At 49.2% G+C, this 11,751-nt stretch overlaps 1 protein-coding gene across 1 annotated transcript in view; it reads left to right on the forward strand.

Moving 5' to 3' along the window:
• INHA (inhibin subunit alpha) overlaps positions 1-9,430 on the forward strand; it is a 288,504-nt gene extending 279,074 nt beyond the window's left edge. The window contains exons 2-3 of the mRNA XM_069617397.1: positions 7,976-8,778; positions 9,028-9,430. Of these exons, the coding sequence (XP_069473498.1) occupies positions 7,976-8,730 (755 nt within the window). The 3' untranslated portion in view covers positions 8,731-8,778; positions 9,028-9,430. The remainder of the gene's footprint in view (positions 1-7,975; positions 8,779-9,027) is intronic.
• The last annotated feature ends 2,321 nt before the right edge of the window (positions 9,431-11,751 follow it).

The following is an 11,751-nucleotide window of genomic DNA, read 5'->3' on the forward strand; positions in this document are numbered from 1 at the left end:
AGTTGAAAGGGCCCCACTTGGGTTTGGGTTAGTGAGGCCCTTTAGCGAAGAATAGGCCTAGAATCGTGTGAGTGCTGTGCTTTAGATGATGCAGAGTGGTTCATTGTGGTGAGAAGATTGTCTTCTGCTTAGTTGAGTTCAAGGGAGGTGGATGGGTGAGAGTCAATGGGGATGTTGAATTTACCCACAACCAGGCCAGGTTAGTTGCCAAGACGAACGGGTGAAAGGAAAAGCTTGTGTAGTGGGAGAAATGTGTTGCTGGTGATGTGTAAGATATTTGAATGACTTGCTTCCAGGTTGGTTTGTGGGGCTGTTGATGTCAGTAGAGAAGGATATATGGAAGATAATCGAATCATTTCTTTACTCAAGCTTAGTAAATTGTTTAATATTTTGATTGGGTTGTGTGATGTGTCTCTGGTTACATTCGGAGTGCCCGTGAGCCCCCTCCTGCCTACAAAGGCACTGCACACACTTGTAGTCGGTTCGGGGTCACCGATCACTCTGCGGCGGCTGGGAACGCCCACTTTATTTATACCACACGCAGCGGAGTGCAACATCTCTCTGCCGCGTGCATGTGCCCTTAAAGGGGCAGCACCACACTCCTTCTTTTTCATAACAAACGAAGAACAGAGGTTAACTACACACACAATATAAGAACACACTGCGCACAAAGAATCTAACCCCTTTAATCACAGCCACCCCAGTCCCATGCGTAAATTCCAGTCCACGGGGTGGTCCCACCAGTTCAGGGGTCCAGAACATAGTCACTCAGGTGGGCAGGCCTCCCCCTCCCAACCCTCTGGGGATACCTCCTGCCCACTTTCCGGATCGGGCCTTCCTCACCTAAGCTGCCCCAAGCCGGGGAGCTTAGCGGATGGGCCAAGCCACCACCCTTGTCCGGTACATCATTCGCGTCCCTTCTCTGAAACGCTTCTGACCTGGCTTCTCCACGTTTCTTGAAGAAACTGGCGTTGCGGGTGACAGAGGCAGTCCCATCCGACACTGTTATCATGGAGCCGTGTACTGCTACCACGTCCAGTGGACCAGGCTCGTATGTCAAAGATAGCTTTCTCTGCGGATGTCGATTCTTGACTAGTACTTAATCGCTGGGGCCGAATTGCTGGGGGCTGAGTCCTCGTCTGATATTCTCTCCTGCTCAGTCCTGATTCTCCTCTCCGTTTCCACCTGCTCGCTGTTGATGACAGCTGGTTCTCTTTCTCCTACTTCTGGGATGAGGCCCCTCGGACACAACTTGAACATTGCTTCAGCCGGAGCCACACCCGTGGATGTGTGTGAAGTGGCCCGGTACTGCCGTAAGAACTGGTATAGGGCCCTCTGCAGACTGTGCCCCTGGCCCTGAGCGATGCGGAATACTTTGGTTAGTGTTCTCATGAAGCGTTCCACCACACCATTTGCCTGAGGCCACAGAGGTGTAATCTTGCGATGATGGACCCCATACTCCTCCATCAACTGGGTGAAGCTATCCCCTTGGAAGTGCAGACCATTGTCCGAGCACAGCACCTGGGGAAGTCCGTGCGTGGCAAAGATTTTCTCGATCGTGACAGCAACGTTCTCGAAGGTCACCGACTCAATGAACTCCACCTCCGGATACCTGGACCATTCATTCACGACCACGAGAAAGTGTGTGTCCTGGCCCGTGGACCCGAAGTCAGCGTGAACAATCTCCCAGGTCTTGGTACCTCTCGCCATGGTCTCTATGGTGGGTTCCCCCTGAGCTGGGGACGGTGGCTGGCACCACACACAGGCTGCCACAAACTCCTCGACCTGCCTTTCCAGATCCGGAAACTACACCTTCTGTTGCAGGCGGCCTTGGTCTTGGCGGTACCTTGATGCCCTTGGTGTGCCAGTTCAATCACCTGCGTGACCTTGACCTGCGGGATCACAATTCAGTCACCCCTGAGCAACAGTCTTGACTCTGAGAATGCCAGCTCATCCATGACCCTCCATAGCTGTTCAAACGCCGACTTTGCTTCCTGGGTTCTCAGAGCCAATGTCTCCACTACAGATTTCCACAAGCCTTGTCGTAGAGGCGCCTTCAGAGTAATGAAACACTCTTCCTCTGCTGCTGCCTGTTCCAGCTCATGGATCGGCACAAAGTTATGAGTTGCCACCTCCACCACCATCCTGAAATGCTCATCGGCCTCCTCCGCACTGAATTTATTCTGCCCTTCCAGCTCCCCCCCGCAGGTGTCTGGACAGATAATCGGCTGCATTGTTGTTGCCCGACCGATATACCATGGATACACCATACTCCGGCAGGGCCAGCATCCACCTCTCAATCCTTGCCAGGCGACTTCATGGATGACCCCGCCAGTGTGGGCAGGAGGGGTTTGTGATCCGTGACCACCGTACTGCCCTTCCCAGGACATGAAGCCGGAAGTGACGACATCCCCACAGGACCGCCAAGGCCTCTCTCTCAATTTGAGAGTACCTTTGCCCCGTCTCTGACAATGCCTTGCTGGCATAAGCGACTGGCCGGACCTCTGAGTTGGAATCGGTCTGAGTGAGCATGGCACCCAATTGAAATGGGCTGGCATCGACCACGATTTCCGATTGAAGGGATGGGTCAAAGAAGGCTATGGTGTTCTCCGCTGTCAAAGCCCCTTTGACGTCTTCAAACGCGGCCTGCTTCAAGGGCCCCCACTGCTAGGCAACACCTTTTTTAGTCAGAGCCTGCAGTGGTTCTGACCGGGACACGAGGTTCTTGATGAACCGGCCACAATATGCAATCTTTCCCAAAAAGCTCCTGACTTCCGGCACGTTCTCAGGGGGTCGTGCCTCCACAATGTCCTTCACTTTCCAATGGTCCAGTGACACGCCCCCTTCCTTGAACACAAAGCCAAAGAACTCGATCTTAGTTTTCAGGAATTCACACTTGTCGCTCGAGTGTCCTTGCCAGCCTGCCCTGGTGCTCTGCCTCCGACCACGCAAACACCAACATATCATCGCTTATGTTTAACACTCCCTCCAAGTTAGCAAGGGCACTGGAGATAATGTTCTGGAAAACCTAAGCCGCAGACGACACCCCGAAGCTCAGGCGCTTGTAGCGGTAGAGACCGTGGTGCGTGCTGAATGTCGGTATGTACCGTGACTCTGGGTGCAGCACCACCTGATGGTATCCGGCCCTCAAGCCCAGTTTACAGAAGAACAGAGCTCCTTGTACCTTGTAGCTCAGTGATGATGTCGTCTATGGTGGGAGTAATATGGTGCTCCCTTTTGAAGGCTTTGTTTGGGAGCCGCATGTCCACACATATGCGCACTGAGTCCGGCTACTTGGGTTTCCTGGCAATGTCAATAGCAGAAACCCAGGGTGTTGGGCCTTCCACCTTTTCAATGATGTCCAACTCGACTAAGCTGTCAAGTTCTTTATCAACCAAGTCCGCAGATGGAACGGGACCCTGCAATGCTTCAAAGTGATCGGTTGGATGAACTCATCAATGTGGAGCCTCACCAGATCACCTGCCATGCGGCCGATGCCCTCAAACAGTCGACTGTACTTCGCAAGGAGCTCCTGCACATCCTCCACGTAGATGGAGTAGGCAAAACTCACTATACCGAGTGCCTACACAGCCGCACAGCTCAGCAAGGTGTTGCTGCTAACCGTCGTGACATAGAAGCGTGCCATGATGGATGACCATCCGTGTCCTACGTTGGCCACAAACGTCCCATCTAGCGGGATAGGTTGTTCACTTCCAAATGTAAAGAAATGTGCATTAGGAGTCTGTAGCTTTGGTGAACATCCCATGGCGTCATTGTGTTCCTGTCCCATGACATTCACAGATGCCCATGTGTTGACCGGGACTGTGGACTTGTTCACCTGTACCAGACACCGTGGCTGTCTCCTGTTCTTGGGCCTCACAGCACCAACACTTGAAACAAAGAAGGCGTTCTCCTCCTCATCATTGTCTTCCTGAGGGGCACCTTCCTCCCCTTGATCGACCTGGGTGACGTTAGGCGGGTGGTGTTGCCTGAAGAACCCCACTCTAACGGGTCACCTCGGGACCACGACTGGCATTGGAGCTCTGCACATCAGGGCATAGTGATCTGATGCCCCGCACCGGCCAAATGATTTCCCTTGCGCTGGGTACTCTGTGGGTTGAGGGAGGTCATATCCACACTTCATGCAGGAGTCTGTTGTTCTTGTGCCGCAATCATGCTGGTTGCCACTTGGACGTCTCACGCCTCTGCCCCCTTTGCCATGGCCTACAGTGCACACCTCTTCCATCCTCCTTGGTCGCACCACCGCCTACATTCTGGATGCTCTCACCTCAGACACCACCTGGCAGCGCCCAAGTTCCAAAATGCGAGGCAGCGTGATTCCCGTTTGACGCAGCACCTGTCTGCGCAGCTTGCCTGACGAGCACCCTTGAATAAACTGGTTGCGAATCATCATGTCCGCATTGTCCCAAGCACATGGCAGAGAAAATTGGCGCATCCTGCCATAAAAGTTATCCAATGTTTCGTCATCCTTCTGGCGGGCAGAGCACATAACAAAACGTTCATAGTCAGCATTCGCAAGTGGCATGAAGTACTCCCTTAAAGCGGCCTTGGCTGCATCATATGTGGCATTGGGAGGCTGCAGAGACTGAAATACCTCATGGACTACAGACCCTTTGGAATACAACAGCGTCGCCACCTTGCTGTCGTCATTGGTTTCACCTGTGGCTCTGAAGTACATGTCCAGCCTGTCTATCCACATCTTCCATCTCAGCCCCAGACTGGCCGGGGCATCTGAGATGTCAAATCCGGGCATTGGCATAAGTGCCCCCTGCTGTCTCATCACGAGTGGCGCTTGGGGAACAGGAGGTGCTCCTGCACCCTGGCCAGCATCCTACATCTTTTGGTACAACTGGGAAGAGAATCAGAATCTACTTAGTTAGTTTGTAGATTAGCCAGCCTTTGTCTCTTTTGACATTTCTCTATGACAAGAACATTTTTTATTTCGAACAATTCACTTTATTTTCCTTTTTTTTTTAAAAAAAAAACAATGTAAAAAACATTTCATCATGAAGTCAATATTCAACATGTACCACCTTCATACAACAATTTCACTTCTCTCATGGGGTAGCTTTGTTTTACTTTTCCTTGATTCCACAACAATCATTTAGCTATGTAACAGAGAAAGAGGGAAAAGAACATTTTTTTTCAATTCCCTAATAGGTCGACATATGTTTTGGCCCTTCTTGCGTGTACTGCTCCCTCTCAAGGGCTGTCACTCAATGTGAGTATTGGGCCATCTTCAGGACAAAGCAATGTAATCGGGGAAAAAATTCCATTCCCCAGTGGTAGATCTGATGGTTCCATGTAATAATGGCGCCACAAAAATCTCGCCATGCAAAAATATCGCCGAAAAATGGCCGTTTTCTGTGGCGACATTATTGCATGGAACATGCGGGGGACACCCCCGCAACCCCCAAACTTTTTTTTTTATTTATTTATTTTGTTTACATTTTTTTTTTGTTGCCCCTGTCCCGATATATATGGTCACCCAAATAATATCGCCACAATATTTTCCCGGCGATATTATTTACGGTGACCATATATGTGGCGATATTATTACCTGATACCGATCTGATCTGTTGTCCACACAATAGAATACGGGACGTCTGAGAAACACCTTCTGATTTGTGATGTTTTTTCCACTTCAGGTATCTTTTGTAACGTGTCTTAACGCTACCACTTGTTTCTCTTTTAGTAGTTTGCCACCTGATTTCGAAAGTTGGCAGGAGGTGTATCAAAATATCACCCACTTCAATGCAATACGGCTCTGTATCTCTGCGGTTTTTCTTTGGTTGCACGCCGGCAGTCTCGTTGTATGCAATTCGGGAAAAGTAGTGGCAAACTACTAACAGGGAAACAAGTAGTAGCGTTAAGACACGTTACAAAAGATACCTGAAGTGATAAAAACATCACAAATCAGAAGGTGTTTCTCAGACATCCCGTATTCTATTGTGTGGGCAACAGATCAGAAGATCTACCACTGGGGAATGGAATTGTTTTCCGGATTACATTGCTTTGTCCTGAAGATGGCCCAATACTCACATTGAGTGACAGCCCTTGAGAGGGAGCAGTACACGAAAGAAGGGCTGAAACATATGTCGACATATTAGGGAATAGAAAATGTTATTTTCCCTATTTCTCTGTTACATAACTAAATGATTGTTGTGGAATCAAGGAAAAGTAAAACAAAGTTACCCCATGATAGAAGTGAAATTGTTGCGTGAAGGTGGTACATGTTGAATATTGACTTCATGATGAAATGTTTTTTACATTGTTTTTAAAAAAAAGGAAAATAAAGTGAATTGTTCGAATCAAAATTCTTTCTTGTCATAGAGAAATGTCAAAAGAGACAAAGGGTGGCTAATCTACAAACTAACTAAGTAGATTCTGATTCTCTTCCCAGTTGTACCAAAAGGGACCTCTAGAGAGGGGTAGTCGATCTGTCTTCATTGTTCTTTATCGTATGACTCTCCCCACAGCACAGATTCGACCCCCCGGGAACAAAAATAGGGGAGTACCCAATTGTTTTTTTGCAGCGTCTTACATGGCAGTGAGCTCACAGGCACCCCACCCAAACCAAATGGGGCCGCAACTCACTGACCTGCACTCAGGTGATGAGCGTGACGATGTTGGTCAGGCACTGTTGAGGCTGCACGCAGAGGATGAGTGTGACGATGTTGGTCAGGCACGGCTCCATAAATCTTCTGATGACTCCTCCACCACCATCCTAACAGGCCAAAATGCCCTCCCAGGCACCGCTTGGAAAATGTCCAAAACGTGAAAAATTGGGGCACCAGGCATGCACCCAGTACACCCCAGGCCAGCAGTGCACAGATCGGGTGGATATTGCAGACAATGGCCTTCCTAGCCACTCCAGTGGCTCCAGAAATCAAGCATGGTGGGCCCAGGGAAACAGACAAAGGAATTGTAGCCACCCCCCAGCTCCTCACCTCATACTCAACATAGAAATGTTAAAAACACTTCAAAATGCACAGCATCAGCTGTTCCCCTGTTAGGGAATCCAAAATGTCTGCTTGGGTGGGCGCACAGGCACTCTAAACTAGAGCTGCGACCCACCGGAGCATGTAGTCAAAATGGCGGCCAAACCACATGGACGTCACCCTCTACGCGGCTTCCAGGAATGGTTAAATCCTCAAAGAAAATCACTGCCTTTCACCGCCGTCCCCGGGTTGTTGAGATCTAGCTTCGTCGCCACTGTGATGTGTCTCCGGTTACATCTAGAGTGCCCATGAGCCCCCTCCCGCCAACAAAGGCACCGCACACACTTGTAGTCGGTTCAGGCTCCCCCCGGTCTTTCTGCAGCGGCCAGGAACACCCACTTTATTTATGCCACACGCGGCGGAGTGCCCCTTAAAGGGGCAGCACCACAGGTTGGTTGACTTGAATGGTCTGCAGATGGCATTCGAGGCTCAAAGTTTTAAATGGACGCTCTTTTGTGAAGCGGGCCTGACCATTTTGGAAGGGCTTCCAGTGTTCTGTATAGCACAGTTGACTGATATGTGATAAAAGGTGATCATATGGTTTGAGTGGCTCATTAAGCTTCTATGTGTGAGCAGGCACCAACAGGCTCAGACTTGTCCACGGCCACTTCACTACAGGCCAGCTCCCGCACCTCACGCAAACCTCCCAGCCACCGCACATCTCACAAAGTTGTTTTTTGAAAATGAAAGATATGTTTCTCTACTTCTGGTCATGTGATGATTCAGGGATCTGGTAAGGCCCTCGGGCTTGTAGACCAGTTCTTTCACTGGTTTGGATGGCCTCAGACTGGCTGGCTGTCCATGACCTCTAAACTTCCATGGCACCTGTTGTAGTGTCTGCTACCTTTCTTTCATCCCCACCCCTCTACTCTCCACGTTGCCTTTCTTCTTTCCTTGCTTATAAACCTTCGGATCTCCATTTTATCTCTCACCTGTTTCCTTTATCTTTGCAGATGTCCCCTGTGATGCTTCTCAGCAAGACCTGCAGACTCCGGACCAGGAAAGTCTCTTCACTTACCTCTTTCAGCCATCTCCACACATTCTAAGCCGCCTGGTCACCTCTGCTCAGCTCTGGTTCTTCACGGGCACTGCTGCGCCTTCAAGGCCCCCGCTCAACGTGTCAGCCTCACCAGCCGAAGTGCTGGTGCTCACAGGGCAGGGCCACATCAGCATTGCCACTACCTGCGTCCGGGTGTCAGAGGAGTGGACGGCCTTCCACTTTGCGCAGCCCTTCCTGCACTACATCTCACAGAAGATCTTTCTGCTGCTAGTGCAGTGCCCATCATGCCCCTGTGTCTCTGAGCCGGACAAGATGCCCTTTATCGTCTCCGTCACTAAACCGCGGCCACAGGATCGGTCCCGCAGGTCCTCGATACCCTGGTCTCCCACAGCCCTGAACCTGCTGCAGAGGCCCTCAGAAGATGCCACCAGCCATGCCCACTGCCACCGTGGGTCAATCAACATCTCCTTTGAGGAGCTGGGCTGGGACAAGTGGATTGTCCACCCCAAGAGCTTCCTATTCCACTACTGCCACGGGACCTGCTCCGACCTGCACAGCCTAACCCACAAGCTGGGCATCCAGTTGTGCTGTGCGACTCTCCCAAGCACTATGCGCTCCCTGCGCGTCCGCACCACCTCCGATGGTGGATTCTCCTTCAAATATGAGACTGTGCCGAATATCATCACTGAGGACTGTGCATGTACCTGAGAGCAGTAGGCTGGCAGATAGCCCAACATTGGTGTACATTTAATGCATGTGAGTGAGATGGTGCAATTTGTTTCATTATGTGTTCTGCGTGTTCTATGTTGGTAGGAGAGATTGGTCTCCCTTTGTGAGTAGAAGTGTTTATTTGTGTGTTTCAAGTTGTCCTGCATTTATTAATCAAAATATATTTTGTGTGCCTGTGTGGGCATGCTCCCTTGTCCAAAGTTTCATGCATGAGGTTATCCTCAAGTTGAGCCTAAAATTCTTCAATGTGGGTCTTCTCTTGCTATATATTCACAGAGCTTGCCTTGGTCCTACTCAGCTTCGCCTCCTCAAGTGCCACGACGTGCCTGCGGCAGCCTGGATCGGTGCTTGAAGTCATCAAACTCATAAAAGAAGAGCTGGAAAATCTAGTACCTAGAAGCTTTTAGAACAAACCTTTAGCATGTCTACTAAAATGAAAGACTCTATGTGTGTGCGGGGAGAGACACCAAATGATGGGACATATTCAGCCAACAGCAGGCCACAACCCCGTGCCTTGGCCTAGGGTGACCATTGACCCATTGTATTGCAGCCCAATGGGAAATGGATCAGGAAGATCCACGTGTAAAGGACTTGGCTGGATGTCTGTGTTCCAAACTCTCCCAATCCCATGCTTCGGACCAAAGATTCCTTTCAAAGAGGAAAAGTGTATAAAGCTTACAATAAAACATAAGACATAAACTGGGTTCTTATTCTTATTGCAACTTTAACAAATATATACCGTGCAGCAGAGTAACACTGGTGGAAGGAAGGTGGTGGCTCTAGGGGAAGAGTAGGTCCAACACAAGCCTTGAGTTGTGGAGTCAGTGACATCCCAAGCATGGCTTGAGGTGTTCAGCTAGACAGACTCTAGACAGTACCATGCAATAAGTGTGGGCTCCGGAAGTGGGAATAAACTGTTTGCTCAGTGTCTGGTGAAAAGGTGAAGTGGTTAACGGGGAAGGTAATGACACTCAATGCCAGGCATGGGATCGTCCAGCAATGTGAGCTAACCTGAAAGGTTACTGGATGGGGCATCACAGCCGAGCAGGAGATGTGGACCCAAAATGAACTTTGGGAAGGGCGTCATGTCTTCAACAAGCGGAATCTGCACGATTGGGCTTGATTTGGGCAGTTAGAGGAACACCTGGCGGCCTTAAAAAAGCACACTGGAGGGGGCTCTTGAGACAGGACCTCATGTTTTGGATGGTTTCCAGTGATCAAACCCGAGAGGAGGTCAGACTTGTGTTGAGCTACTCAAAACACGAAGTTCCCAAAGGCAGCCATGAGGTCTTGAAACAAACACCATGTAAGGGTTTGGCTTGAAACGCTCAACCAACAAAGCTCAAACATAGCGCCTTTGATGCTCTAGCAGACGGGTCACCCACGGCGGTGAGGAGGCAATATTACTGTCTGCCCAGACATCAGAGACGATAGTATAGAGCATCAAAATGTGTCGGTTAACAACATCTCCAAGATCCATGGAATGAGAGTTAGTTATGTGTCACAAAGCATAACACCAAAGGTTTTACTTCAGCGTGAAGAATAATAACCAAAATGCTGACCATTATATCCAAGGCAGAAACCTGTGGCGGATTATATGCACTGGGATTCGTCATCGATACACCTGGAAGTCCCTTGATTGCAAAGAAAAACTGTAATATTTGTCTTTATTTATTTATTATTAGCATTTTTAAAGCGCACAGCAGCCCGGAGGCATTGTGGCGCTGTTACAGACATCTTACATAACGTGAAAGCGTTACTGAGTTTACAGAAGAAGGTACAGTAGGTACAGTACATACTTAGTTGCAGGCAGAGAGAAGGTGAAGTAAAGAGGCAGGACACAGAAGTAAGTCAAGGAGGGGTTTTATTGTATGGCCCCCGGAGGTCGGATCTATGATAACTGAAACATCAGAACGTTGGTGTTCTTCTAGATCCGAACCTCTTCATGAGGTTCTGTGAGGCACGTCACAGATGACATGTACAACATCTTCCTTACTGGAAGGAAAAGAAAAAACAAGAATGGTGGGACGGAAAGCGGAGGTCGGGGGGAAGGGAAAGGATGGGGGGGAACAGGTGTGAGTGTAAGGTGGGTAAGGAAATGACGATGGGAGAGGAGTTTAGTAATATATGAAGTCATTATTGAAGTTCCAGATGATTTTCCGATTCCTCCTCGACAGTCCACCAATGGAGGTTTCATCGATGTTCCTGTGTGATCCATTATCCTCCCTTTGGTCACGTTGATATGTTTCTGCGGGAGGGGAGTTTTTTCTAGGAAAGGTCTCGCAGGTTGTGTGCTTTGAGGTGCTGGGTCTGTGATTGTCTGTTGTTATCTTTACTAGATCATCACCTGACCATTTCTTCCCATCGTCTAATATCACAGATTTGCCATGACAACGGATGACTCTTTGTGGAGATCTGAAATTGGTTTCTCCCTTGAGTGTCCTTTTTGGTTATTTGACACAGACCCAGTCTCCTTCTTGGATTTGCATTCTTTTCACTGCATTCCTTGAGTCATAATATGTTTTGTATTTTGTCTGTTTTTCGTGTACTCTTTTTTGAATATGTTCTATGTCTAGTTTGGCTTCTCCGTTGTCTATAAAGATCCACGCTGGTCTTAGACGGTTGGTTGCAGCCCTGCCTCGCATCATGGTAAATGGCTCAGTGTTTGTGGTGGTGTGTGGTGTTGTTCTGTATGCACACAGCACTTCTTTGAGTGTTTCCCTCCATGGAAGAGTGTTAGGGACAGCTAACTGAATTATGCCCTTTATTAGCCTGTTCATTCTCTCCACTAGTCCGTTGGATATTGGGTGGTATAGGGATGAAGTTACATGTTTGATGGCTCTGTTCCTGAGGAATTCCTGGAACTCGGAGAACATGAACTGAGATCCGTTGTCCGTGACTATTTCCTTGGGGTCTCCTTCTCTGTTGAAGACCTCTGTCAGGAACTCTGTGACTTTACTGGTGGTAACGTTTGTTTTGGCAATTCCCCATTCTGTCCAC

Source organism: Ambystoma mexicanum, chromosome 9 (genome assembly GCF_040938575.1).
Source record: "Ambystoma mexicanum isolate Mex_15411 chromosome 9, UKY_AmexF1_1, whole genome shotgun sequence".
NCBI classification, from domain to species: domain Eukaryota; kingdom Metazoa; phylum Chordata; class Amphibia; order Caudata; family Ambystomatidae; genus Ambystoma; species Ambystoma mexicanum.